We start from the raw sequence: 27,999 nt of genomic DNA on the forward strand, positions 1-27,999 counted from the left end.
AAGATGGCGGGGGCGGCTCTCCTGGGCTTGGGAGCTGCGGCGGCTGCCGCGGGGCTGCGGAGGCGGTAGGTGGTGAGCCCGGGGCTGCGTAAAGCGGTGCCGCTGGGCTTAGCCAGCAGAGCGGTCGCCTCCCCGCCCGCCCTCTCTTACACCGGGTGGGGAGAAGTGCCCCTGACCTTGCCTTTGGGTCCACCCCCATCGCCGAAGTTGGGGGTTTAAACCCTGAGGTGGGCAGCTCTCGGTGAGGCAGCTCTGCGACCCGGTTCTGGCGGGCCCTGCCGGCCTTGTCCCAGGCTCCGAGACCCGGTGCCTGAGTCCCTGTGGTGGGGAGACTCTCAGAGACCGGCGGTAGGGACCTCACCGAGGAGCTGTTTTTAAATCGGGGCCCCTCCAGCCCTTCCACCCCGTGCATTCGCTCTGCCTTTTAAACACAAAATCAGAACGTCAAAATGTCACTCATTTTCTTAGTGAGGCCTACCTAGAAGGGGAACGTGACCTATCTGAAGTCACACAGCATCTAAGTGCTGGAACTCTAGATTTCCGCGCCCCACCCACCAAACCACCTCAGTTCCCTTGTCTTTCGTCTTTCCATTTGTCCTGTCTTTGCGTTTGGCTTCCCAGGGACATCTGTCAACACTGGTTAGGTGAAAGGCACTGAGAACGTTAAATAGATTGTTGTACCGTGTTTTCTCTTTTGGAACAAAAGGAGAAGAGGGCCTAACAAGGGTTGACCCCCTGAGTGTTAGGGGTTTTAGTGCTAATGATGCTGTTTAAGTTGAAATGCATTTCCTAAAACAATTAGGTTTGCAGAAGGATTTTTTGTTAGTCACCTCCTGCCTCCCTCTCTTATTTTTGAGTAGATGTCTTCCTGGAATAATTTAACTCACCTTTACTATTTTATTACTCTAAACCCATCTCCGTCAGAATATATATCCATTCTGCCTTTTCCCTGGGCTGAAAGGAAATTTCCGTATTCCAGGTGTAGTTCCGTCCTTGGTGTACTTCCATATTGCAAGGTAACCAAGATTTAGGCAGTGTGCTATAGATAAAAATGCTTTCACCCCAAACCTGAATTCCATTTAATGAATCATTGTTGGGCACCTATCGCATACTAATAATAGTGGTAGCTAACATTTATTGAACACATTGAACACATGCACTGTTGTAAGCACTTTACATGGATTACCTGGATCCATGTTTGCCCCAGTCTTTATGAGTTAGCGGTGAATATTAACTTCATTTTGGAAATGAGGAACTGAGGTAGGTCATCATGCTAGTGGCTAGAGACAGCAATGAAGACAGTCCCTCCTCTTTATGAGTTTGCAGGTTGAGAATAATCAGAGAAATGTAAAAAACAAAAAGTGATCATAAATATGCTTAAAATTCCTCAGTGACTCCTGTGAAATGAAAATTGGAATGGATGGTAATAGTATTTTAAAGTAAACTGCATTTTCATGTAACTTGCATCAGATTTCTAAAATTTTTCACTAGTAACATCTTTTGTTTACTTTTCTAGTAGTATTTGATTTTCCCTTCTCCCTTTGTTTTTAATTGGTCAAATCCATGAAAAAAAAATAGCCAGTCAACACTTTGGAAGTTTTGTAACTTTGGTTATTTCATTATGATTATATTCAGAGTAAAATAACCAAAGTTACAAAGCAGCATCAATATGTTTCCAGTCAGAAAGCACGTATAGACTGTTGACTTCTTTAGCAGTTTGGTGGAGAATAGTATATTTTCTATTAGACTTTTGGAGGTACTGAAATGCCTTTCAAAACAAGTAGCATAGGTTGTCTCTTTCCAGGGAAACATGGTGGTAGAGACAGAAAAGGAGGGAGACTTTTCACTCTATTTACTTTTATTCCCTTTGAATTTTGAACCATGTGACTCTATCACCTAGTTGTTTTTAAATCTAAAATGGGAAGAACAGTTTGTAGCTCTTTGCCTCCTTCATGCATACCTAAGAGTCTGGAACTCCAGGCTATAAATCACTGATGTAGATGCATTTCTGTTTCTTTCCACCAGATATTGTATATTCTATATACACTCAGTTATAAAGGCTATAAATCTCCCCTTGAGCTCTTGTTTTTAAGTTGTTTGTAGATATTGCTTGTCTAAGGGAGTGGAAATAATGTTGTGGATGGAAAATGAAAATTCATCTTTGTTATTTTCATTATGGTTGTTTTATATATGAGAAGTAGAAACTTGAGTTTAAGAGATTATCTCTTAAAATGTCATTTTTATTTGTTTTTAAATGTAGATTCTGTCATATGATGAATCCATATACCATTAAGAAACAGCCTCTGCATCAGTTTGTCCAGAGACCACTTTTCCCACTCCCTGCAACCTTATGTAACACAGGTAAAATTTCATCTCTTTTAGAGCAAACTGCCTGAATGAAATTTTGTGGGTCATAAGCAATGAGAATTTGTAAAATTTTCTATTCAGATGCCTATAAAAAGAATATAACATTTTTTTCTGCCATAAACTACACTTTACTGTAATTACTTGTTTACACATATCATTTGGCCTTAAATTTCAAGAATCCTGAACACAGTGTCCAGTACTTCTATGAAATCTCAGTTTCTTGTGTAACACATCTTCTAGAACGTAAGAGTTGCACAATAAATGATTTCTCAATCAAAAATATAGAAAAGTTACAAATGGGTTTGTGTTTCAAAGAATCATATGTATTTTAAGCTATTGCCTTCCTTATTTTCATAAGAATACCTCTAAAATCAGTAAGTTTCTAGCTTTCACCCAGGCCTTAGGACATAGTACTTTGAATGTAGTTTTTCTTTTTTTGTCAACATTAATCACTATGGTTTTGTTGACAGTCTTGTTGATGTTACATGCTTTTATTTTCTTTAATATTGGAAATAAGTATAAATATAGGATTTGAAAATTTTTGCAATATGACCACTGTCATGTGGTTAGGGAACCTTGTCGGGGAGGGTGTGTGTGTGTGTGTGTGTGTGTGTCTGTCTGTGAATGCCTACCTATATGTGCTTATGGAGCTGTAAGAATTGGGATTCAGCTCTTGGCCCATCTCCATTTCCATCACTACCTTTAACTCCTCCTTGTGGCCATGCTACTCTGGAAGGTGGCTAACTCTGGCTAATGCCATGAGTTGGATCAGGGTAGAGACCTTACCTCCCCTGTATCCTGGGGCAAGAACAGGAGTGCCGTTCCTACCTCCTTGAGTCACAGAACAATTTAGGCATAAATATTGAGTAACTCAGCATCTTAAGCTACTTTAATTAGACTTTTAAATTTTGTAGAACTGAATTATGTGGTCATCTAGACTTTTCAGATTGGAAACCTACTGATTTTAGTCTTTGATATTGACTTCAAGCACCATTAATTTATATTTGAGGGGGAACTTATGCCTACCTTTTTATCTGTTACCTATTATACCAAGCATAATAGGAAAGATTATTTTACAAGAGTCTTTCTCTCCTGTTGTAACTGTTATGACACTTTCAGAGGATCTTTATGGATGATGGATCTGAGAGTCATTTTTGAAATACCTAATTTAACCCAGTTTAGGCTATAACTGGAATGATTTTGTTAATACCTAGTCAAATTACTTTTTTTGAAATACCTTTGTTCATTGTTGAAATTTATGTAGTGGGCTTCCCTGGTGGCTCAGTGGTTGAGAGTCCGCCTGCCGATGCAGGGGACACGGGTTCGTGCCCCGGTCCAGGAAGATCCCACATGCTGCGGAGTGGCTGGGCCTGTGAGCCATGGCCGCTGAGCCTACGCGTCCGGAGCGTGTGCTCCGCAACGGGAGAGACCACAACAGTGAGAGGCCCGCGTACCGCAAAAAAAAACAAAAAAATTATGTAGTGATATCATATATTATCATATTTTCTATTTCAGACATATGTAGATTATACTCTCTTAAATTATTTTTTACATTTATAGTTCTTCAAGTATTTCTAAAAATTTTTCTTTCTGCATGTATAGTTTTACACAAATGGACTGAGTAGAATAAAGCCAGGTTTAATTCTTCAAATATTGGTGGAGTGCCTAATATGTGCAGAGATTTTGGTTACCAATAAATTATTAAGAAAGGCCACAGAGATGATTGGTCAGAGCCAGGGTTAAAAGAACCTTGTTTTCTGTATATTTACAGAAAATGGCGGCAGCACTTTATATAATGTTCCATCTGAACATTGTAGTGCAGATTGTCAGAGGAATTTATTGGTTGGAAGTAGAAGTATTTTAAATCAAGTACTTCAACACTGAGGTTATCATTTTTCATTTTTTTCTTTTTTAGGATTTGCCTGGTCACCAAGTCACCAACTAATACCTTTACAGGACAGTGACTTAAGCAAAATATATGGGAGTTTAGTTTCAATTTCTACTTTACCAAGGAAATGACTCAATATCAGTTAGCTGGAACTGCATGGCGAGGTGCAAAAACAATCTCAGCTGTCAAATTAGAATCTTCTCTTTTAACAGTTAAGAAAAGCATTTTTATACCAACCATACGTTTTACCAAATTTAATCTCTTTCTAATTTAAAATAAAACTTGTTTTTTGATACTTTACTCTTTCTTAAGATATGTGATATGAGGATTATGATAGGATAGAAAGACTGATCTTAAGTATATTTTCCTTTTATGCTTGGCACTAATACTTATGGAGTGGTAGTACGCCCAATGGTTAAACAAGTCAGTGCTGGAAAATTGGCCAGGCTTGAATCCTGGCTTTGTCACTTAACTAGCCGAGTGACTTTGAGCTTTAGTTTCCTCATTTATAAATTAGGATAAAAACAGTGCCTCCTTGGCAGGATGTAAGGATTAAATGATATAATTCACATAAAGTGCTTAGCACCATGCCCAGCACATGATAATTACTCAATAAATTAGCTTATTTCCATATACTGCTCTAAGAAGAGAATTGGGTGGTGGTGTTTGGTTTTTTTTTTTTTAAGTCAGAAGGTTTATTTTCATAATAAGTAACCAGAGCCTGTTTAATAGTTTTAAACTGTTAAAACCTCAGTACTATCTTTTTGTCCTACGAGCTGTTATCATAATAGCAAGGTAGGAAATTAAAGATTAAAGATTCTTTTATTCTCAATCTGATCATGGCCCTAGAAGGAACAGAGAAGAAAAGAATCTCTAAAGATAATTTTTTTTTTTCCGGTACGCGGGCCTCTCATTGTTGTGGCCTCTCCCGTTGTAGAGCACAGGCTCCAGATGCGCGGGCTCAGCAGCCATAGCTCACGGGCCTAGCCGCTCCGCGGCATGTGGGATCTTCCCGGACCGCGGCACGAACCCGTGTCCCCTGCATCGGCAGGTGGACTCTCAACCACTGAGCCACCAGGGACGCCCTCTAAAGATAATTTTAAAATATTCTAGAAAGTAATTCACATAGATTCCCACCTACATGATAATTTATAATGTCACTAACTCTATACCTTTGGACAAGTTACTTAACTCTTAGTGACTTAACAGGTTACTTATCTCTAAGCCTCAGTTTCTTCATTTGTAAAATGGGAACAATAATACATTCTTCATAGGATTGTTAAAGGCTTAAATATATATAAAGCACTCAACCCTGTCTCTGATATGTAATAAGTAAGCATAAAATAAATATCATTTGTTATTATAAATTTATTTATCTTTAAAAAATGTTAGCACTTTGGAAAGTGATATGATTTATTATTATAGCTAATTTGGTATTGAGTTACCATATAGAATCCATCTAAGACTCCTCAATTATGATATGCCTTCCTACTTACGTGTAGGATATTGCTAGAATCTGTTGAGTAACAAAACTATCTAAATAATTAGTATTAATATAAAATTCAGTGAAGTTATCCTAAATATTTTGATAAATTTGTTGCTTAACAATTCTTATTCTGTAAGCTTGGGCAATAAAGCTTTATATTCTTTTTTTCTAATTTTCCGTATTTCTTTTGGTTCTCTGAAAATGAGCACTTCATAGTCCATAAACTTGTTAACATTTTTTTTCTAGAATAACATTCTTTCTTTTTTCTCTTTTAGTGAGATACATGTTTATTCAAACACAAGATACCCCAAATCCCAACAGTTTAAAGTTTATACCAGGAAAACCAGTTCTTGAGACAAGGACCATGGATTTTCCCACACCAGCTACAGCATTTCGCTCCCCTCTGGCTAGGTATAGTACTATTTTTAATTTGCTTTTACCAAGAAACATAAATAATTGACTTCGGGGGTTAAGGTAGCCTTATTTAGCTATTTTACTTTTATGTGCATTGCATCTTTTCAGTATAGGGATTATTTTCTTTTCAGGTGAGAGATAAAGAAAAATAAGAGTTGATATTAGGAAACCCTTCTCCTGAAAAGGGATGTACTTAAGAGATCTGCAGCATGACTAAATAAGAATTTATATTTTTCCTTTTAAAAAATCTATCAAAATGATAATATGGCAGGACTTACCTAGTGGTCCAGTGGTTAAAACACCACGCTTCCAACGCAGGAGGTGTGGGTTCGATCCCTGGTTGGGGAACTAAGATCCCACGTGCCACGTGGCAAAAAAAAAAAAATGAGGCCGATATCCATTCTAAATCTTTAAAACCCTGTTTTTAGAAAACAAAGAAAACATGATCATTTTATTCTCAAGGGTAGCTGGATTTCTAGATGTTTCAAAATGGAATAGTTTCTAAAATATTCCTTTCAGAACTATAAATGATAATAGTTATCAGATGTGGCATGATTTTTTAATAAACTAGTGAGTGGTGACAGTTTTTATTTTTATTTATTTTTTATTGAAGTATAGTTGATTTACAGTATTGTGTTAGCTTGAGGTGGATAGCAAAGTGATTCAGTTATTTTTCTTTCCAGATTAGATTCTATTATAGTTATTAAAAGATACAGAATATAATTCCCTGTGCTATGTAGTAGATCCTTGTTGCTTATCTATTTTAGGTAGTCCTTATCTGTTAATCCCATACTACTAATTTGTCCCTCCCTCTCTTTCCCCTTTGGTAACCGTAAGTTTGTTTTCTGTGTCTTTGAGTCTGCTTCTGTTTTGTATATAGATTGATTTGCATTATTTTTTAGTTTCCACATATAAGTGATATCATACAGTATTTGTCTTTCTCTGTCTGACTTACTTCATTAAGTATAATATTCTCTGGGTCCATCCGTGGTGCTGTAAATGGCATCATTTCATTCTTTTTAATGACTGAGTAATATTCCATTGTACATGTGTACCACATCTTCTTCAGTCAGTTGTCTGTTGATGGGCACTTGGGTTGTTTCCACGTCTTGACTATTGTAAGTAGTGCTGCTGTGAATACTGTGGTGTGTGTATCTTTTGGAATTAGAGTTTTCATTTTTTCTGGATATATACCCAGGAGTGGGATTGTTGGATCATATGATAGCTCTATTTTTAGTTTTTTAAGGAACCTCCATACTGTTTTCCATAGTGGCTGCACCAATTTACATTCAGTGGTGAGAGTTTTTAAATTCACTAAAGACATGTTAAATGTATGTCTAATGATAAAGCACAAACAATAAAATTATAAACCCCCTTTTTAACTGATAGCTAGAGAAGTTATTTATAATAAGAAATGTTAGGTCAATCACATCAACTGAAATTTTTGGTAACTTAAGACTGATACTGATTGCCAAGGATATTGGGAAAATAAAACTTAGATAACTATTTCTGTATACATACAGCCATTTAATGTGTCTCATTTAGGGGAGCCAGGAATATGCTTATCTCAGGAATCATTTTTAAAGTTTCTGATTAATAAATATGCACGTTTCCTTCGACCTAAATATACCACTTCTTGGAATATATCTTAGAGCATTTGTTTTTTATACTTTTTAATACAAGCCACAGTAATAAACTTTTTTTTTAACATCTCTATTGGAGTATAATTGCTTTACAGTGGTGTGTTAGTTTCTGCTTTATAACAAAATGAATCAGCTATTAAACATCTTATGACTCGCTATATACATACACACATATACATACGCAAATATACATAAATATGTACATATATGTATGTATATATAGGTATGAAACAAGTGTTTGATGGGGCAATTTTCACCTTTATAAGGTCTAAAACATTCTTTTTTTTTTAATAAACTTATTTATTTATTTATTTTCTTTGCGGTACGCGGGCCTCTCACTGTTGTGGCCTCTCCCGTTGCGGAGCACAGGCTCTGGACGCGCAGGCTCAGCGGCCGTGGCTCACGGGCCCAGCCGCTCCGCGGCATGTGGGATCTTCCCGGTCTGGGGCACGAACCCGTGTCCCCTTCATCGGCAGGCAGACTCTCAACCACTGCGCCACCAGGGAAGCCCTATAAATTTATTTTTTATTTATTTGTTTTTGTCTGCATTGGGTCTTTGTTGCTGCACGTGGGCTTTCTTTAGTTGTGGCGAGTGGGGCTACTCTTTGTTGTGGTGCGCAGGCTTCTTATTGTGGTGGCTTCTCTTGTTGCAGAGCACGGGCTCTAGGCACGCAGGCTTCAGTAGTTGTGGCACGCAGGCTCAGTAGTTGTGGCTTGCGGGCTCTAGAACGCAGGCTCAGTAGTTGTAGCACACTGGCTTAGTTGCTCCGCAGCATGTAGGATCTTCCCGGACCAGGGATCAAACCCGTGTCCCCTGCATTGGCAGGCGGATTCTTAACCACTGCGCCACCAGGGAAGTCCCTAAAGCATTCTTATATTTCCTTTCTTGTGCTTTTTATATTATTCTGTTCTGTTCTGTTTTATTTTATTAGATAAAATCCTGGTCACTATATAATTGATTTTACGACTCACTGGTGGTTTTGCAAAACACTACCTTAGAGAACAGCCACATATATACGTAAGGAGTGTGCAAGTATGTTCACTGTAGCCTTGTTGCTAATGGTAATAAGTTAGAAACAACCTAAATATTCATCGGTAGGAAGAGTTAGATAAACTTTGTTCGTCCGTAGTCTGCATGGACCAACAATAAAACAGTACAAAGGATGAGGCGGACTCATATTTACTGAATGACCTCTAAGACATACTGTTATTGAAGAAAGCAAGTTGCAGAACAATGAATACATTATGATTATTATGTGTATGAAAACAAAAAACACAAAACAACAAAAATTCACTGATAAAGAGGTCTGGAAGAATGTACACGAAACCGGTAACAGTGGATTTGGGAGGGGTGGTCAAGAGGCGTTCACTCTCTATGTATAGCTTGAAATGTTTACATCAAGTACAAGCTCACATATTTTGTATTCTAAAAAATGTAAAAATAAAAAAGCCCAAGATGATTCAGTTACAGATTAGTTGGAGATTATTTCTGTCAGATGTTCAGTTGGTAAAAATCCCCATTTCTCCGTTTTACAGAATTTATTATCTTCAGTCAGCCTTGTTTTTGTTGTTTAGCAGAGAATGTTTTTACTGTAAGGTAGAACGTAAGCTTCATGAGGATGGAAACCAGTCTGTTCTGCTTGTTGTTGTATCCCTAGTGCTTAGTACAGTGTCTGCTACTCAGCAAGTATTCAAATACTAGTTGACTGAATGAATAAAGAGTAATGTGTCTTACTTCAGGGAGGCATTTGACATGTTTCTTCCTGTCCTTGTAGACAAGACAAAGAAATGTAAGCAGAGGGTAAACCTGTCTCCAGGGACATGTAAAAGGGCTCTGAATCTCTGTAGTTGGCATGTTTATTCAGGACTTTTTAAAAATCAGCAACATTAATAAAGATATAACTATCAGTTTTTCAGATGAGAGGATTTGCTTATCTGTTGGATGGCAAAATTCAGAGACATTTTTGAAAGTTTTATTAGGCTTAAAGCAAATAAGATAAAAGTCTAACAGAAATAAATGTTAAGCCGTGTGTTTAAATTTTTTAAATGAATAGCACAGTTATGGGATAGAAGAACCTGACCTTCCAGTTAGTCATGTTGGATATGATGCAGTGCTCAAAAAAGTCAGTCAAACTTTAACAGAGTCCTAGTGTCCAGCCTAAGAGAGGTAATAGTCTTTGTACTCTGAACAAGTTAGACTACATTTGGGATAGTGTTTTCAGTTCTGGGTATCATATTTTATTTTGGACATTGACAAGTTGAAATTGTCCCAAGGAAAGTAACCTAAATAACAAAGCATGTATAATAATGTTTGAAACTCCTGTTTCCCCTTTTTCTTTCTTTTAGGGACAGAACCTGTGAACTCTTTCCTAAAGCAGTCTCCATGATACGGACCATAGATCAGGTGTATTCCTTTGCACAGTCCTTTCATTTGGAAAAAAAAAAAGCTTTGCTGATAGTGCTAATCAAGGGTCCTACTTAAAGGTCTGTGCTTTGGTTTATGGATCATAAGCTGCAGCCAAAAATCTTGTGACCACTTGCAACTTTAACATGAAGTGGTTGTGTAAAGGACTTAGATGACATAGTTTCAGACAAATTCCTAAATAATTTCAAAGCAGTAATTTTGATAGCATTCTTGCAATGAGAGACAGAGAAAAGGAAACTGTAACCTTCTTTGGAGTATGTCAGCTTTTGTTCCTAAGGTTGGGAAAAAAGAAACTGCCTTAGAGAGTCTGCTAGGTGTGGTACATATGTCAGTGATTGGGGAAGGAAGCTGTAATTCAAAATTCCTTGAAGGGCTTTTTCAATTTATAATCTGCCCTTCCTCCTCTCACAGGATTCTAAAAAATTAGCTTTACTGAAGTATAATTTACGTGCAATAAAATTCACCAGTTTTAAGTGAGTTTTGATAAGTATATACAATTGTGTAACCACCAAGAAAATAAAAATATAAAACATTTTTATCACTGTAAAAGATCCCTCATTTCCCTTTGCTTTCAGTTTCCTCTTGCTTCACCTCCACACCCTGCTAACTTTTTTTTTATGGCAATGACTTTTAATTTTTAAATTTTTATTAAAAATGTTTTTTCCAGCTTCTGTGAGATATAATTGACATAAAGCATTGTTTAAGTTTAAGGTATACAACATGATGATTTGATATACATATACATTGTGAAATGATTACCGTAGAAAGGTTAGTTAACACATCTGTCACCCTGGCAGCTATTGATATTCTTTACGCCACTACAGTTTTGCCTTTTCTAGAGTTTCATATAAATGGAACCAGATAGTCTTTTGTGTTTGGCTTCTTTCATTTAGTATAATGATTTTGAGAGTCATCCTTGTCCTTGTGTGGATCTATAGTTCATTTCTCTTTATTGCGAAGTAATACTACATTGTATGGGGATTCCCAGTTTGTTTAGTCATTCCTCAGTAGATGGACATTTCCAGATTTTTTTGTTTTTGGTATTGTAAATAAAGCTGCTATAAAGATTCATGTGCAGGGCTTCCCTGGTGGTGCAATGGTTAGGAATCCGCCTGCCAGTGCAGGGGACATGGGTTCGGGCCCTGGTCTGGGAAGATCCCACATGCTGCGGAGCAACTAAGCTGTGTGCCACAACTACTGAGCCTGCGCTCTAGCGCTTGCGAGCCACAACTACTGAGCCCGCATGCCACAAGTGCTGAAGCCCGCGTGCCTAGAGCCGGTGCTCCACGGCAGGAGAGGCCACTGGAGTGAGAAACCCGAGCGCCGCGGTGAAGAGTGGCCCCCGCTTACTGCAACTCTAGAGGACCTGCGTGCAGCAACGAAGACCAGAAGCAGCAAAAATAAATAAATTAATTTAAAAAAAGAGATTCACGTGCAAGTCTTTTTGGAGCATACGTTTTCATTTCTCTTGGGTAAATAACTAGGAGTGGGATTGCTGGATCGTAGGGTAAGAGGATGAAACAAGATTGGCCATGATTTGCTAATTGTTGAAACTAGTGATGACTGTGTGGAGGTTCTTTTATATTTCTCTCTACTTTTATATATATTGTAGACCAGGGGTTCCCAACCCCCGGTCCGCAGCCTGTTAGGAACCGGGCCGCACAGCAGGAGGTGAGCTGTGGGCAACCGAGGGAAGCTTCATCTGCCGTTCCTCATCACTCCCCATCACTCACATTACCACCTGAACCTTCCCCACCATCGCTCGCATTACTGCTGGAACCATCTCCTACCCCCATCCCCCTGTCCGTGGAAAAATTGACTTCCACGAAACTGGTCCCTGGTGCCAAAAAGGTTGGGGACTTCTGTTGTAGACTTTTCCATAATAAAACATTTTATTATCTCTTTTTTAAAATTTTTTCACAGGCAGTTATTTAGGATTGAAGGAGTAAAAAGTGTCTTCTTTGGACCAGATTTCATCACTGTCACAAAGGTAAGCATAGGATTATGTAAAATAAGATGCGACATACTTTTAGTTTTTTCTGAGTCCAGTGCCCCTCTCCAGAATATCCATTCTTGATGTGTTCTACACATACTGTTATTAAAAATCTCAAATTAATTTTACTTCTCACATTTCTCAAGTTAATTAGTTAACAGAATTTTCAAGTTGAAATTAACTATAGTCCAGATCCCTCATTTTTCAAAAGAGAAAAACTTGTGCTTCAGAGAGTTAAATGCAGTGTCCAAGACTGTATAGGTAGCCTCCAGCAGGACCAAGACTCAACCTTGGCAGGACTAAAATTTAGGCTTCCAAGTATAATTTTTACTAATTGTTAATTTACATTGATAGAGTAAAAAGAGAAGCAAATAAATGATCAAATATATATATATTTGGCCTACAGAATGATTATCTGTCTCCTTTCAAAATGAGCATTTATAAAATGGCATCTGGCACATTCTGCCAGCCTACCATCCTGCAATAACACTTCAGAGCTTCACAGACAAGAGCAGCGGATTGTGTACTTCTGCAACACTTGGATAACCTCTTAATGTCAAAAAATCAAGCTAAATATGCTACCCATCCAACATCTAAGGTCATATTTGCTAGAAAAGACTGTTTCATTTTTAAGTCTACTAGATTAATGAGAAATGAACCATATAAATTTGAACTATACTTATTCTTTTAAATCTGTAATTGATATGTATGCACTGAACTTAATCACTTGCCCAATTTTGCATCAAAATCCAAAGTATTCAATTAGCTCCTCTTAAGCAGTTTGAAAGGATTACTCTTGAGTTCTTGCTGCACCGTGAAAGGTGACATACTGAGTTATCAACATGTTACATCTAGTCTAGTATTCTCTTGCAGCTGTTTATATGAGGAGGAGAATGAGGATTTTCTTCCATGCTGGCGATCCCAGTGGCTATGGTTGTTCACACAAATATCTGGATTATAAAATGTTCTTCCCGGTTGTTTAAAGTGTTATTTGTTCTAAATTCTCAGAAAGTCCTTTCTTGACCATATTACTGAAAGTGGTAACTCCCCCTAGGCGCTTATTACCTTATTTTCTTCATTACACTTATCTCTTAATGATATTGTTTATTTTTATTACCTTTCTTTCCTGCACTAGACTGTAAACTCCATGAAGATAAAGATAGTCCATCTTGTTAAGCTCACCTACAACAATGCTTAGCACATAGTATGCATTCAAAGAAATTTTTGTAGAAGGAAACAATTATGTAAAATTTCCTAAATTGAATTTTCAGGCTTCAAGTGGTTTCCCCCAAATGTAGGATTGTGGTGAGCAAATGCGTGCTCACCAATCTCTGGTCTTTACTTGTTTATAGACATTTGACCTATCTTTGTTATTCTTCAGTTTTCTTTTTTTATTTTATTTTATTTTATTTTTGTTTTTGGCTGTGTTGGGTCTTCGTTTCTGTGCGAGGGCTTTCTCTAGTTGCAGCGAGCGGGGGCCACTCTTCATCGCGGTGTGCGGGCCTCTCACTGTCGCGGCCTCTCTTGTTGCGGAGCACAGGCTCCAGACACGCAGGCTCAGTAGTTGTGTCTCACGGGCCTAGTTGCTCTGCGGCATGTGGGACCTTCCCAGGCCAGGGCTCGAACCCGTGTCCCCTGCATTGGCAGGCAGATTTTCAACCATTGCGCCACCAGGGAAGCCCCCCCCATTTTCTTTCTTTGATATTTTTTGAAGGAGAAAAAAGGACCAGCATTGCCAGCATGTTTGATGTGGCACTAGTGCTTTACATACATTATCTAATTTAATTCTTTTTAAACCATTTCTAAATTGAAATATAGTTAATTTACAGTGGGTTTTTTTTTTTTTACTTTTTAAAAATTTAATTCTTACAACTAGTTTTTCTTGTCTTCATTTTACAAATAGGATATTATGTATTTTAAGAAGTTTTTATTTCTTTTACGTTCAGCCTATGCTATATAAATTTTTTTGGGGGGATGAAAATGTAATTATAGCTTACAAAGGTGTTTTTTTTTTTCTTGATTTGATTTTGGAAAGTCATCTATTATTTCCCTTTCCCTTTGTAATTTAGTTACACTTTTTGAAATTTCTCCAGCTCCATTATTTTTTCTTAATGAAATGATATAACCAATAAATAATATTCCAAGTTAGGGTACACATTGATATTTAATAGATAGACTAGTAGATTGATGTGCTTTCTTCCAATTACCTTCCTCATCATGGACTATCCCATTTACCTGATATCTTCAGTGATTGCCTGTTTCCCTTTCTAACTTGTAATTGATAATTCACAGGCTTCTTTATGCATCTTTTTCCTAAATGTATATTTGCAGCTTATATGCTGCCTTTTTCTCATTCAGATAACTTCATAATATTTTTTCTCTTTTAATACCAATATTTCCCTATTCAGTAGAGCCCACTACTTACTGAAGCTCTAAGGTAGCCCTCTGATCCATCTTGCAAATAATTTATTAAAATGTTACCTAGAAGTAGTACTCATTACCAATCACTAAGGCATCTCACTAATTTTGTTTTTGTATTCGTAGTAGTGCCTGTTTTACCTTCTGTGTACTGTCTCTAAATTGGTTCTTAATCCATGACAAAAATAGACCCGTTTGTATATGAAGACTCAGTTTTTAATAGTATTTAAGCATAGACCCTAGCTAACAGCTTCCTGAGAATCTAAATAGACTGCCTCTAATAGTTTTTCTCCTAAAGATCTCTCCTTTAAAAAATTAAAACAAAACATGCTGCCTTTCTCATTTTAGATGTTAGTACTATTTGGGTACTATCTCTTTTTTTTTTTTTTATGGAATCAATTAGTTGGCCAGATATAGAAGTGAAATAGTTATGGATTCTTTCTTACAGATACCAGTCTAGTTGACGGTCCACAAGTCCTCTAGTACAGTAGCCATAGATAAGACACGTTATACTTATGGTTCAACAGCTATGTCATTGGGTTTCTTCAATACTATTAAGTAATATATGTAAGTTGAATTTTTTTGAATAGTCGTGGGATATCCTGTATAGTTCATCAAGCAGTTATATCCTATTTTATTAAAAGAATGGGAAGTCTCTTTATTACCCTCTTTAAACACAGAATCCATTCAGTATTTTAACTCTCTTCACCTCATGAAAAAATATCTTTTAATCATTTTGGTATCCCCTCTACAGGGCATGTGCATACAGCACACTTATTTGATGAATGAATGAATTGGGGGATGTTCTAAGATTGTATCTTCTAAAAGTCATTATAAGCCAGCTCCTTTAGGAACAGTAACTGACATATTTTCCAGAAATGAGTGCTATAGAATATATATAGGGAAAGATTCTTAAAGGTATTGTTTTGTATTTGTCTTTGACCTTGGTTGAAAATGTAACATTTTCCTTCAAATATTTACAGGAAAATGAAGAGTTAGACTGGAATTTACTGAAACCAGATATCTATGCTACAATTATGGATTTCTTTGCGTCTGGCTTACCTTTAGTTACTGAGGAAACACCTTCAGGAGAAGCAGGTAATGTGTTGGGTAATAATATTTATCTTTTTTTTTAAAACTGTTCTATTTTCTTCACATTTGTCTTGATTTCAGAAGTCATGGGACTACAGATTTTTATCATTATACTATATTTAGCTCTGGAACCAATTCCAGAGGGGACAAAATTTCATGTGTAGTAGTTTCATCCATCATTTTATAAAACTTGTGTATAAATTGAATATATTATACAAAACTAAAATTTTAAATTACAAAAATTTTCAAGCATATAGAAAATAATATTTTAATGCTCACCAATTTGCCCTCTTCTCAGATTTAACAAAGGTTAACTCTCTGCCTTAATTGCTTTCGACTCATTTCTAAATAAAATATTAAAGACATAGCCAAAGACCCAGAACTCCCATCCCTTTTCCCTTTCTAGTTCCAGAAATGTATGTAAATTTAGTTTGTTTTTAAAATTTTACTACACATGTAAGTCTCTGCAGGGAATTTATAATATTGGTTTTTGTTCTTAAACTTTAAATAACTTGTGTTATATGCAACTTTCCTTTTTTCACATATTTTGAAATACATCCATTTATTTGTTTTAAGTGCTAGATAGTATTCCATTATATGAATAAGTTACAGTTAATTAATTTTTTCCTTTACTTATATTCAGGTGAATTGTTTTTGCTAATTTCTGTTACAAACATTGCTGCATTGGGTGTTCTTGTACAAGTCTCTTTGTGCATTTGTGGAAACCTGCTTTAGAGTACTTTTAGAATATATTCCTAACAGCAGAATTGCTGTATCGTAAATTGTTCTAATTTACATGCAAATTAGCAGTGTATAAGAATTTTAACTTTCTTATATCTTCATCATCACTTTGTGTTTACTTTTTTTTTTTTAACCAATATGTTAGGGGTAAAATGGTGTCTTGTTTTAATTGCATTTCCTTGATTAATATTGAGCCTGAAGGTTTTCATATAAACATATGGCCAGTATTCATATGACTGGCCAATATTTTCCTTTTCAGTAAATTTCCTGTTCATAATCTTTGCTGATTTTTTAAAAAATTGAATTATGTGTCTTTTTTGTATTGGCTTTAGCAAGTTTTTAAAAAATATTCTGAAGATAAATCCTGAATATACTATATATAAATTAAGCATGTTCATAGCAAATAACTTCTCCCTAACCATGCCTTATATTTTCACTATATTTAGGTTGTCTTTTGTCATTCAGAAATTTTTTCTTGGGCTTCCCTGGTGGCACAGTGGTTAAGAATCCGCCTGCCAATGCAGGGGACACGGGTTTGATCCACGGCCTGGGAAGATCCCACATGCCATGGAGCAACTAAGCCTGTGTGCCACAAGTACTGAACCTCCACTCTAGAGCCCGCATGCAACAACTACTGAAGTTCATGTGCCTAGAGCCTGTGCTCTGCAGCAAGAGAAGCCACCACAATGAGAAGCCCGTGCACTGCAACGAAGAGTAGCCCCCACTCGCCGCAACTAGAGAAAACCCGTGCACAGCAACGAGGACCCAACACAGCCAAAAATAAAAACAAACAAACAAAAGTCCCATGTAAGAAAAAAAGAAAGAAATTTTTTCTTACTTTAAAATATGGAACGTTTCACAAATTTGTGTATCATCTTTGCAAAGGGACCATGCTAATCTTCTCTGTATCATTTCAGTTTTAGTATTTGTGCTGCTGAAGCAAGCACAGAAGTTTTTCTTTTTAATGGAGTCGCATATTTTCATCTTATCCTTTGTGGTTTCTGTTTTGTGTACATTGTTTTAGTAAGCTATTTTATGTAAAGCACTTGGAGGAGTAACTTCACATGGATCTCAAATACTAGCTGTGATTATTATATTTGTTGTTGATGAAATTTTTCCTTTCTCCAGTATTGTACAGGTACTGTTTTTTTTTTGTGTGTGTGTGTGTATGTATATGTATACGTATATCTACACACACACAAACATTTGTATAATCACCTTTAAATGAATCAATTTCACTTCTAGATAATATATATTCTAAATGAGTCTGATAAATGTACACAAGACAACATGTGGAAGCATGTTCATTGAAATTTTTTTTTTTTTTTTTTTTTTTTGCGGTACACGGGCCTCTCACTGTTGTGGCCTCTCCCGTTGCGGAGCACAGGCTCCGGACGCGCAGGCTCAGCGGCCATGGCTCACGGGCCCAGCCGCTCCGCGGCACATGGGATCTTCCCGGACCGGGGCACGAACCCGTGTCCCCTACATCGGCAGGCGGACTCCCAACCACAGCGCCACCAGGGAAGCCCCTCACTGAAATATTTTAAAAATATGTTAGCAGTTAAGGGCTTCCCTGGTGGCGCAGTGGTTGAGAGTCCGCCTGCCGATGCAGGGGACACGGGTTCGTGCCCCGGTCCGGGAGGATCCCACGTGCCGCGGAGCGGCTTGGCCCGTGAGCCATGGCCGCTGAGCCTGCGCGTCCGGAGCCTGTGCTCCGCAACGGGAGAGGCCACAACAGTGAGAGGCCCGTGTACCGCAAAAAAAAAAAAAAAAAAAAAAAAAATGTTAGCAGTTAAAAGGAGTGAACTTGATTAGGAGATATCAATGTGGAAAGATACAAAAAATATTAAGTGATAAAGGAAAACTGAAGAGTTTATTTACATATTCTTACATATATACCATATATGCAAATTATAAATAATAATACAAATTTTAAATTATATGTGTTCTTGATGGACATGTATGTAAAATTGATATAACGTTTTGAGAGCCATTTAACATCTACCAAAACTTAATACACAAGCCTATTGACCCAGCACTAGGAATTTTTTTTTTAAAGAATTCTTCTTTTTTTTAAATAAATCTATTTATTTATTTACATTTTATTTTTGGCTGCGTTGGGTCTTTGTTGCGGTGAGCGGGGGCTACTCTTTGTTGTGGTGTGTGGGCTTCTCACTGTGGTGGCTTCTCGTTGCGGAGCATGGGCTCTAGGTGTGCGGGCTTCAGTAGTTGTAGCACGCAGGCTTAGTAGTTCTGGCTTGCAGGCTGTAGAGCACAGGCTCAGTAGTTGTGACCCACGGGCTTAGTTGCTCCATGGCATGTGGGATCTTACCAGACCAGGGCTCGAACCCATGTTCCCTGCATTGGCAGGCAGGTTCTTTGCACCACCAAGGAAGTCCAGCAGAACTAGGAATTTATCTCATAGATATATATGCAAAAATACACCGATATATACTTTACGTAAGCATGTATACTGCAGGATTGTTAGAAATAGCAAACTAGAAACAACTGAAATAATATAAAAACTAGCCAAATGAAGACAAAGCCATACAAAAATTACTATGCACCTATTTTTTAAATTGAGGCATATCTTTATATGCTGATACGGAAAAACCTTTTAGGTATATTAAATAGAAAAAAGCAAGGTATAGAACAGTGTGTATAGTGTGTATAAATATAGACTTGTAAATGTAAACATGTACTAGAAAGATATACACTAAAGTCATGATAGTGGTTGCCTGTGGAAGTGATGGTGTGGAATGGAACTTAGATTTGCCGATGTAAGAGAATTTTAACTTTATTTTATTTTATTTCTTTTATTAAAAAATTCAAAGTTGATATAATTTAATATTAATATATTGATACTTATATTGTTGCCAGAACTCTAGTGTTTGTCACAGTGTAATTTGAATTAGCTGCATTTTAATTTTCCCAATGGTAAAGAAATTTTTCAAAACAATGTAAAACCCATAAAAATAGGCATATGTGAAGATCGGTATATGACCTTACAAAGTAAAAGAAAAACAAAAATGAAACAAAATGAAAAAACCAAGTTTTTGCTCAGATTTGTAAAACATTTTAGAATTTCTGTAAGGCTTACGTCTGTATTTAGTATGATTGTCATTTTGAAAAACACTAAATTGAGAAATTGAAAATATAACTTAACTTACAAAGCAGGTGTGCTGTTTTGTCTCAAAGTTTTCATCAAAATTCAGACAGTATCTTTTCTCTGCTACTTTTCAATTCTTGAGAAGGATTAAAGTTTACAAATATATTGGCCAAAAAATTCAAACCCTAACATAATTAGTAGATCAAATTATTTCAGTATTCACATTTATCACCAAATGTTGATCAGTGCTCCTTAATTTTTCTTCAGATAATCAAATGAATGACCTTTACATTTCCCCTAAGTTAAAATCACTCTGTTTTAATGTTTGTACTTGCGTGGATATAAAATTTCTACTGTTGATATGTTTTATTCGTAATTGTTTCTAGGATCTGAAGATGATGATGAAGTTGTGGCAATGATTAAGGAATTGTTAGATACTAGAATACGGTATGTGCTCATCTTTCTACCTGAGATCACATATATCAATACTACAGAGCCAGTTTTCATTGTAGCAGTATACTTTTGGTTTGTCTCTGAGGTAGTAGAGTTAACAAAATAAGTATAAGTTAATGTAAACCAAAATAGGTAACCATGACAATTGAATTTAAAGCCTGTACATTCTCCATATTCACTCACAATTTATAACACTCTGTCTAAACATAATAATTTATCTTTCATGATCACCATTTGGGTTTGATACTGTTATAATACCAAATTTCTTAGAAAGAAAAAAATGGCTTAACGGTGTTTGGGAGAATTGTGAGGAGAGGAGCACCTCTTTTCAGGCTGCTGCCCCAAAAGAATAAATTTAAATGAGTAGAGAACCATAGGGTTCCACTTTTGCTCGTAGCAGACCAGTGGTCCTGCTGACAATTCCCAAAAAAGCTAGATAAAATACAAAAAAAAATTTTTTTTTTTTTTTGTTGGACAGTATTAGATAGCTGCCAAAGCAAATAAGGTCCTGTAGAGGGGGGAAGCACATTGAAACTTCCCTTGGGGCATTTGCTGATTCTTGATGTGAGGTTAGAATATGAGAAGCTGGGCAAAGGGCAGTCGCTAAGAATCAGAGAAACTATGTTGCTTTCAGCAAATTTGTAGAGATGGGAAGACAAAAATTAAAATTCTGGGTTACCAATGAAACTTTGACTTTAAAGGGCAAGATCCCAGAGAAAAGAAAAAAATAAGCCTTAATACTCGGAAGTTCTCTCCACATGGCACTTAACTTGTTCTTAGCTATGGAGGGGAAGAGACTAAGAAGTCAAACAAAAAGCAGTTGAAAAGCTGAGCAGAGTTTTGGCAGTTTTATGGTGCTGGGGGTGGTGACAAAAATTGGTGTTTAGGATCTGTCAAGGAGTGTGGGGCCTCAAGGAACACCCAGGCTCTCAGTTGGGCTCTCTAGAGGACTATATCCTTGAAAGTGGACAAACCAGAGGTAGACCAAGCCTTACAAAACTGTAGTCCAGTATTGAGTGAACTTAATTCCACAATGGGTTGAGCTACTGCCAAAAGATAGGGTGAATCCTTTCTGATGTAATATAATCCTGAGTCACTTCAGTTTTTCATATACACTGTTCATCATTCATTGTCCAAAAATTACTAGGCATGGAATTTGGAAACTGGACCAGGAGAAAATAAAACAAATCCATAGATAGATAACCTAGATGTGAGAGTTATCAGACATGATCTTTAAAATAACTGTGAATAAAATGTTTGACAAAATAGAAAGTGAGATGAAGAATTTCATCAGAAAACTGGAATCTATAAACAAAGAAAAAGTAATTCTGGAACTAAAATATATAATAGCTAAACTTAAGAACTCATTAGGTTAGTTGAACATCACTTTGGATACTGTTGGAGAGAAGATTAGTGTACTGGAATATAAGTCAATAGAAAATATCCAGCTGAAGCACAGAAAAGAGAATGGAAAATACAGCAAAAAAGTATGAGAGACGTAGAATATATGGCAAAAAAGGTCTCACAATGTCCTGTAGGGTTTTTAATATATCTAAAATTAAAATGCATGACAAATGGGACTTCCCTGGTAGTCCAGTGGGTAGGACTCCAAGGTCCCAATGCAGGGGGCCTGAGGTTCGATCTCTGGTCAGGGAACTAGATCCCACAGGCATGCCGCAACTAAGGAGTCCACATGCCACAACAAAGATCCTGCGTGCCGCAACTAAGACCTGGTGCAGCCGAAATAAATTTTTTAAAAGAAGGGTTAACCTACTAAAAAAAAAATGCATGACAAAGATATAAAAGGTGGTGATAAGTATAAGAGTAAGTGTTCTTTGGGACTTCTCTGGTGGTCCAGTGGTTAAGACTTCGCCTTCCAATGCAGGGGGTGTGGGTTCGATCCCTGGTCAGTAAGCTAAGATCCCACGTGCCTCGGGGCCAAAAAACCAAAACATAAAACAGAAGCAATAATGTAACAAATTCAATAAAGACTTTAAAAATGGTCCACATCAAAAAATCTTTTAAAAAAATAATTTTAAAAAAAGAGTAAGTATTCTTTATTCTTGGCATTATCTGGGAATTGATAAAAATACTTATTTATATTACAGTCTAAGAAATCAAATAGGCATCTTGTGTAATAAACACTAAATCAACAGTAAAAGACTGTGTATAACCAAGCCAATAGAGGGGGAAAATGGAATAATAAAAAACAATACAGGGACTTCCCTGGTGGCACAGTGGTTAAGACTCCACACTTCCAAAGCAGGAGGCCTGGGTTTGATCCCTAGTCAGGGAACTAGATCCCACATGCGTGCCACAACTAAGAGTTCTCATGCTGCAACTAAAAGTTCACATGCCACAACTAAGGAGCCAGCAAGCTGCAAATAAGGAGCTGGTGAGCCACATCTAAGGAGCCCGCCTGCCACAACTAAGGAGCCAGCAAGCCACAACTAAGGAGCTCATGAGCTGCAACTAAGGAGCCTGCCTGCCACAACTAAGACTGAGTGCAACCAAATAAATAAATAAATAAATATAAAAAAACAATACTTGTTTAATCCAAAGTAATGCAAATTGATAAATAATAAGATGGTACTATAAACCCAAACATATTAGTAGTTATATTTTAATGTATGTAGGTTGATTAACAAAATAAGATTGTCAGATTGGCTATTAAAAAAACCCTATATGCTGCTTGTAAGAGGTATACACCTTAAATATAAGGACACAGAAAGGTTGAAAGTTAAAAAATGGAGAAATATACAGCATGCAAAAAATGAATAAGAGAAAGCTGATGTAGTTATACAGATATCAGACAAAATATACTTTATAGCTAAAGACATTACTAGCAATAAAGAGAAATCTTTCATAATAATAAAAGGGTAATTTCTATGAGGAATATATACCAATTTTAAACTCATATGCATCTAATAACAGCTTCAAAATAAATGCAGACTATTTGAGAGAACTAAAAAGAGAATTAGATAATCCACAATTATAATGGGAGACCAACACATCTCTCTCAATAACAAATAGAGCAAACATATAAAATCACTCTCATAAGATATGAGAGTTATACACATGATTAACAAAGTTGACTAAATTGACACACATAGGACATTGCACCCAACAAGAACAAAACACTTATTTTCTTCAAGTGTACATGGAAGATTTACTAAAATAGGCTGTATTCTGAATCTTAACGCTGAACAAATTTTAAGGATTGAAATCATTGAGAATATTGTTTTCTACAGTGAGATTAAGCTAGATGTCAATTTCCAAAAAGGTATCTACAGAATCTCTATGTATTTGAAAACTAAACAGTGGTCTTCAAAAAGACCCATGGTCGGGCTTCCCTGGTGGCGCAGTGGTTGAGAGTCCGCCTGCCGATGCAGGGGACACGGGTTCGTACCCCGGTCGGGGAAGATCCCACATGCCGCGGAGCAGCTGGCCCGTGAGCCATGGCCGCTGAGCCTGCACGTCCGGAGCCTGTGCTCCGCAAGGGAGAGGCCACAACAGTGAGAGGCCCGCGTACCGCAAAAAAAAAAAAAAAAAAAAAAAAAAGACCCATGGTCAACAAAGAAATCACAAAGGAAATTCAAAATAGAATATCTGCATGACCTTTGGGTAGGCAGATTTTTTTTTGACAAGACAAACTAAGGGAAAGACATATAAATTGGACTATAATAAAATTGTGACTTCTTCATCAAAAGGCATCATTTACATTTAAGGAGAGGGCATCATCATTTACAAACCACAGATTAGAAGATATTTATATATATGGCAGGGCCTCCCTGGTGGCGCAGTGGTTGAGAGTCCGCCTGCCGATGCAGGGGACACGGGTTTGTGCCCCCGTCCGGGAAGATCCCACATGCCACAGAGCGGCTGGGCCCGTGAGCCATGGCTGCTGAGCCTGCGCGTCCGGAGCCTGTGCTCCGCAACGGGAGAGGCCACAACAGTGAGAGGCCCGCGTACCGCAAAAAAAAAAAAAAAAAAAATCTCTTACAAGTTGTTAAGAAAAAGACAAATAGAGACTGGAGCAGTCTCTTCACAAAAACACTGGAGTAGTAATTCACAAAAGACAATAACCAAATGACCACTAAACGTGAAAAAGTGCTCATCCTCATTAGTCATTATGAATATTCAAAACTACACTGAAATATCACTGCAGATCCACTGGAATGGTTAAAAGTATTAAGATTGACAGCACCAATTGGTGGTAAGGATGTGTGGAGCAACAGGAATTCTTACGTACTGCTGGTGGGAATATAAGTTTATATAACTTTGGGAAACTATTTGCCAGTATCTACTAAATCTGAACATATGCATATTCTTGATGAGCAGTTCTACTCTCAGGTACATTCCCAGCTGTAATATATATGTATACCAAAGGACATTTGCAAGAATCTCCACAGCTGCACTGTTTGTAAAAGCAAAAAACTGCTGTTAACCCAAGTGTCCATCAACAGTAGAATGGATAAATTCTGGCATATTCACTTAATGGAATACTGTTCAGCAGTGAGATTGAATGAACTATTACTATATGCCACAATGTAGATGAATCTCACAAAGAGCAAAAGAAGCCAGATTAAGAAAGAGTTAATACTTTGTGTTTTCTAAATGGAATTTATATTTATAAATTATAAGTTAAAAAATAGGCAGAATTAATCAGTGGTGATAGCAGAGAGGATAATGGTTACCATTGGTTGGGAGGAGTGATTAGAAGGAAGAACAGGGGGACTTCTGGGGTTGTAGTGTTCTGTTTCTTGGTCTAGAAGAAATGTATGTTCACTTTGTGAAAATTCACTGAACTGATCATACATGATTTATGCATTTTTCTGTATTTATATTTCAATGAAAAGTTTAACTAGAAAAAAAAAGCCAGCACATGTCAGTCTCACTCTGTTCACTTAAAAGAAGTGAATGAGTATATCTTAGGTAATCAGTATAATTTTTAGGAAATTTGAAATCCTAAATGCTTAAGACTGATTATTAATAAGCAAGATTAAAATGTAATAAGCAGATAAAGTATTTGTATGAATGAATTTTGGCATTTTATCTGAAAGTTAAAAAAAATTACACGAGACTAGCTACAGTCACTGTTCTTGATTATAAAAGTAGCTCTAACTTTGTGCATTTATTAATATAAAATCTAAGCTCTGAGTTTTATTAAATTTTTTTGACAAAAACTTATGTTATTTTAAATATATCACAAATATTCTATGGCTGCAGGCCAACTGTGCAGGAAGATGGAGGAGATGTCATCTATAAAGGCTTTGAAGATGGCATTGTACAGCTGAAACTCCAAGGTTCTTGTACCAGCTGCCCCAGTTCAATCATTACTCTGAAAAATGGAATTCAGAACATGCTGCAGTTTTATATTCCAGAAGTAGAAGGTGTAGAACAGGTATGCCAATATTGTATGACAGTTTAGATTTAATATTAAAATGAATTTTTTGGAAAGAAAAGAAATTCATGACCTGACATTTTCTTCCAGGGCTATATCGTTGTGTTACCATTGTTATCAGACTTGCAGGCTCCTTATTCAAGAATTAACTTTAGTATTATGAATTACGTACTATGTGCCCAGCGTTTTTACAAGTATTACCTCATTTATCTTCTAACAACACAGTGTATTAATATTAAGTAAGTCATTTCCATTTTGTACATGGGAAACTGAGACTCAGAGGGCATACTGCTGCTCTAGAAAAGGTATGAAAAGGGGATTCAAAACATGATGAAATTTTATAGATGAGGTTTAGAAGTCTTTAGTGGAAGAGCTCCACTACTTCGTATTTAAACACTTCTTGTTCTTAAATGTGCAGGCAGGAAGCTCATCAAGAAATCATACTTTGTTGTACAGTAAAACAGACTACTGAGTAGATAATAGAGCTTTATCTATAGCCTGATGTCAACATTTTTTCTGCCCCAAGATATCTAAGGAGTATAGTACAGTACTTTCTCAGCCGTGATAGTGACGTTCACTGCAGTAATTCTCAAACAAGAGGCATGGCCTTATGGAGAGAGATTATCAAGTAAGGAAAGAGCGTATGGAAATTAGAAATTTGAAAAAACTCTTCAGGTAATTCTGTGCCTTTAAGGAGAGGGCATCATCTCCTCTCAGCTCCTGTGAGACTCACTCATATTTAAACCTGTCCTTTTGGTACAATACGTGCCGTCTCCTCTCTGAAGTTCTTATCAGTCCTTCACTTGGAATTAAGCTGTACTTCTGTGCAAAGCTTCTGTGTTTGTTTTAGTTTTCTGTTCAGAGGTAATTTCCTTGAGAGGTTTGTAATCGTATCTAGGTCTTTGTGTTCTTCAACACTTAGCCTTGTGTGTTGTAAATGTTGTTTACATCGTTTGTATTAAATATTTAGGAACATTCCAAATTTAGGAATATTTTTGCCTAAAATAGAAGTTGATTGACAAAATTTTTTGGATTGGGTGCTGCTGAGATTGGATATAAAAATATAAATTCCTTGGAAGTAAATATCCATTTTTTACTCAGCCCAGAAGAAACTATGAGGGAATTGTTTTTCCATTGATTGTTTCAGACCAGAGCCAGATTCATCTGGACTTTTTAAAAATTAATTTTTGTTCCATTATCCTCTATATGCCACTTTTTAAAATAAATTTATTTATTTTACTTACTTATTTTTGGCTGCGTTGGGTCTTTGTTGCTGCGCACAGGCTTTCTCTAGTTGCGGTGAGCGGGGCTACTCTTTGTTGTGGTGCGTGGGCTTTTCATTGCGGTGGCTTCTCTTGTTGCAGAGTATGGGCTCTGGAGCGCAGGCTCAGTAGTTGTGGCGCGTGGGCTTAGTTGCTTCATGGCATGTGGGATCTTCCCGGACCAGGGCTCGAACCCATGTCCCCTGCATTGGCAGGTGGATTTTTAACCACTGCACCACCAGGGAAGCCCCTCTACATGCCTTTTAAAAAAAATTACAGTAGTTAACACTTTGGTTGATTGACAAAGGAAGGTTTTTATTCACTTGTCCAGGGTGGGGTGATGAATTGGCAGTTGGATTATAAACCTGAATTGGCATATAATTATAGTAGATATGGTGAAGAGAAAAAATAGTCTTACGTTTGTATAACTCTTTTCCTTTCCAAAGGAGTTGGTTTTTAGTATCTGAGTAATATATTAACTCATGAAAAGATACTAATCTGTTCTTTTTTTTTCTTCAAGTATTCATTAGTATCTTTCTTAACTTACTTGAAATGAAAATCTTCACATTCTTCTAAGGTTTAAAATGAACTTTTAACTAATAAAAAAATAAAAAAATAAAATAAAATAAAATAAAATGAACTTTTATGTCAGTAAGACCAAAATAATTAGTTGCTAGTATGATATTTTGTTTCTTTACCTTATTTAGTGATTCATTTTTCTAATATATATTTTTACAGTAACAATTTGGTATAGCTCCCTAGAATATATTTAAGGAAATAAGATGCTTTTGGAAAAAAAAGCAAAAACGTCAGTTATATATATTAGTCATACAGCTAGGCAATACCAGTTATCATTATAGTCTTCTCTGTCCAGCTGAGACTCTGCTATTGGAAGCCTCCTTTGGGACAAGGAAAAGATGTTTTAATTAATTTGCTAATATTCAGTTTGCTTTTATGTTGTTAGAATATCAGGTTATGTTGCAAACCTTGTGCTTTGGGGGCTGTTGGTAGATTTATTCTTATTGGATTGATACGCATTGTTATAGATTAGAGTATTTCAGGTAAGCAAGTAATATTAAAATCAGGAAAATAGCAATTTCTAATCCTTAATTCTTAAATTCTCTTTGTTTTTTTTGTTTTAGGTTATGGATGATGAATCAGATGAAAAAGAAGCAAACTCACCTTAAATTAATTTGAGTTTTCTTTGGGCCCAGCAGTTGGACTTGTTGATATATATACTAAGCTTTTATTATTACTCTGCTAAGGAACTTGAGGATTAATAAAATATACCATTTCTTCAGAGA

At 36.6% G+C, this 27,999-nt stretch overlaps 1 protein-coding gene across 2 annotated transcripts; it reads left to right on the forward strand.

The window, feature by feature from the left end:
- NFU1 (NFU1 iron-sulfur cluster scaffold) lies at positions 1 to 27,999 on the forward strand. 2 transcript variants are annotated; one of them, XM_079720513.1, is made up of 8 exons: positions 1 to 65; positions 2,261 to 2,361; positions 6,017 to 6,152; positions 12,147 to 12,213; positions 15,618 to 15,744; positions 19,963 to 20,023; positions 25,259 to 25,433; positions 27,838 to 27,999. In XM_079720513.1, the coding sequence occupies exons 1-8, from the start codon at positions 4 to 6 to the stop codon at positions 27,880 to 27,882; spliced, it is 774 nt and encodes a 257-aa protein (XP_079576639.1). In that variant the 5' UTR covers positions 1 to 3; the 3' UTR covers positions 27,883 to 27,999. The 2 variants fall into 2 exon arrangements, with proteins under 2 accessions (XP_079576639.1, XP_079576638.1); XM_079720512.1 differs by having other exon boundaries at positions 15,618 to 15,732.

The sequence above is a fragment of the Hyperoodon ampullatus genome, assembly GCF_949752795.1.
Source record: "Hyperoodon ampullatus genome assembly, chromosome: 15".
Lineage (NCBI taxonomy): Eukaryota > Metazoa > Chordata > Mammalia > Artiodactyla > Ziphiidae > Hyperoodon > Hyperoodon ampullatus.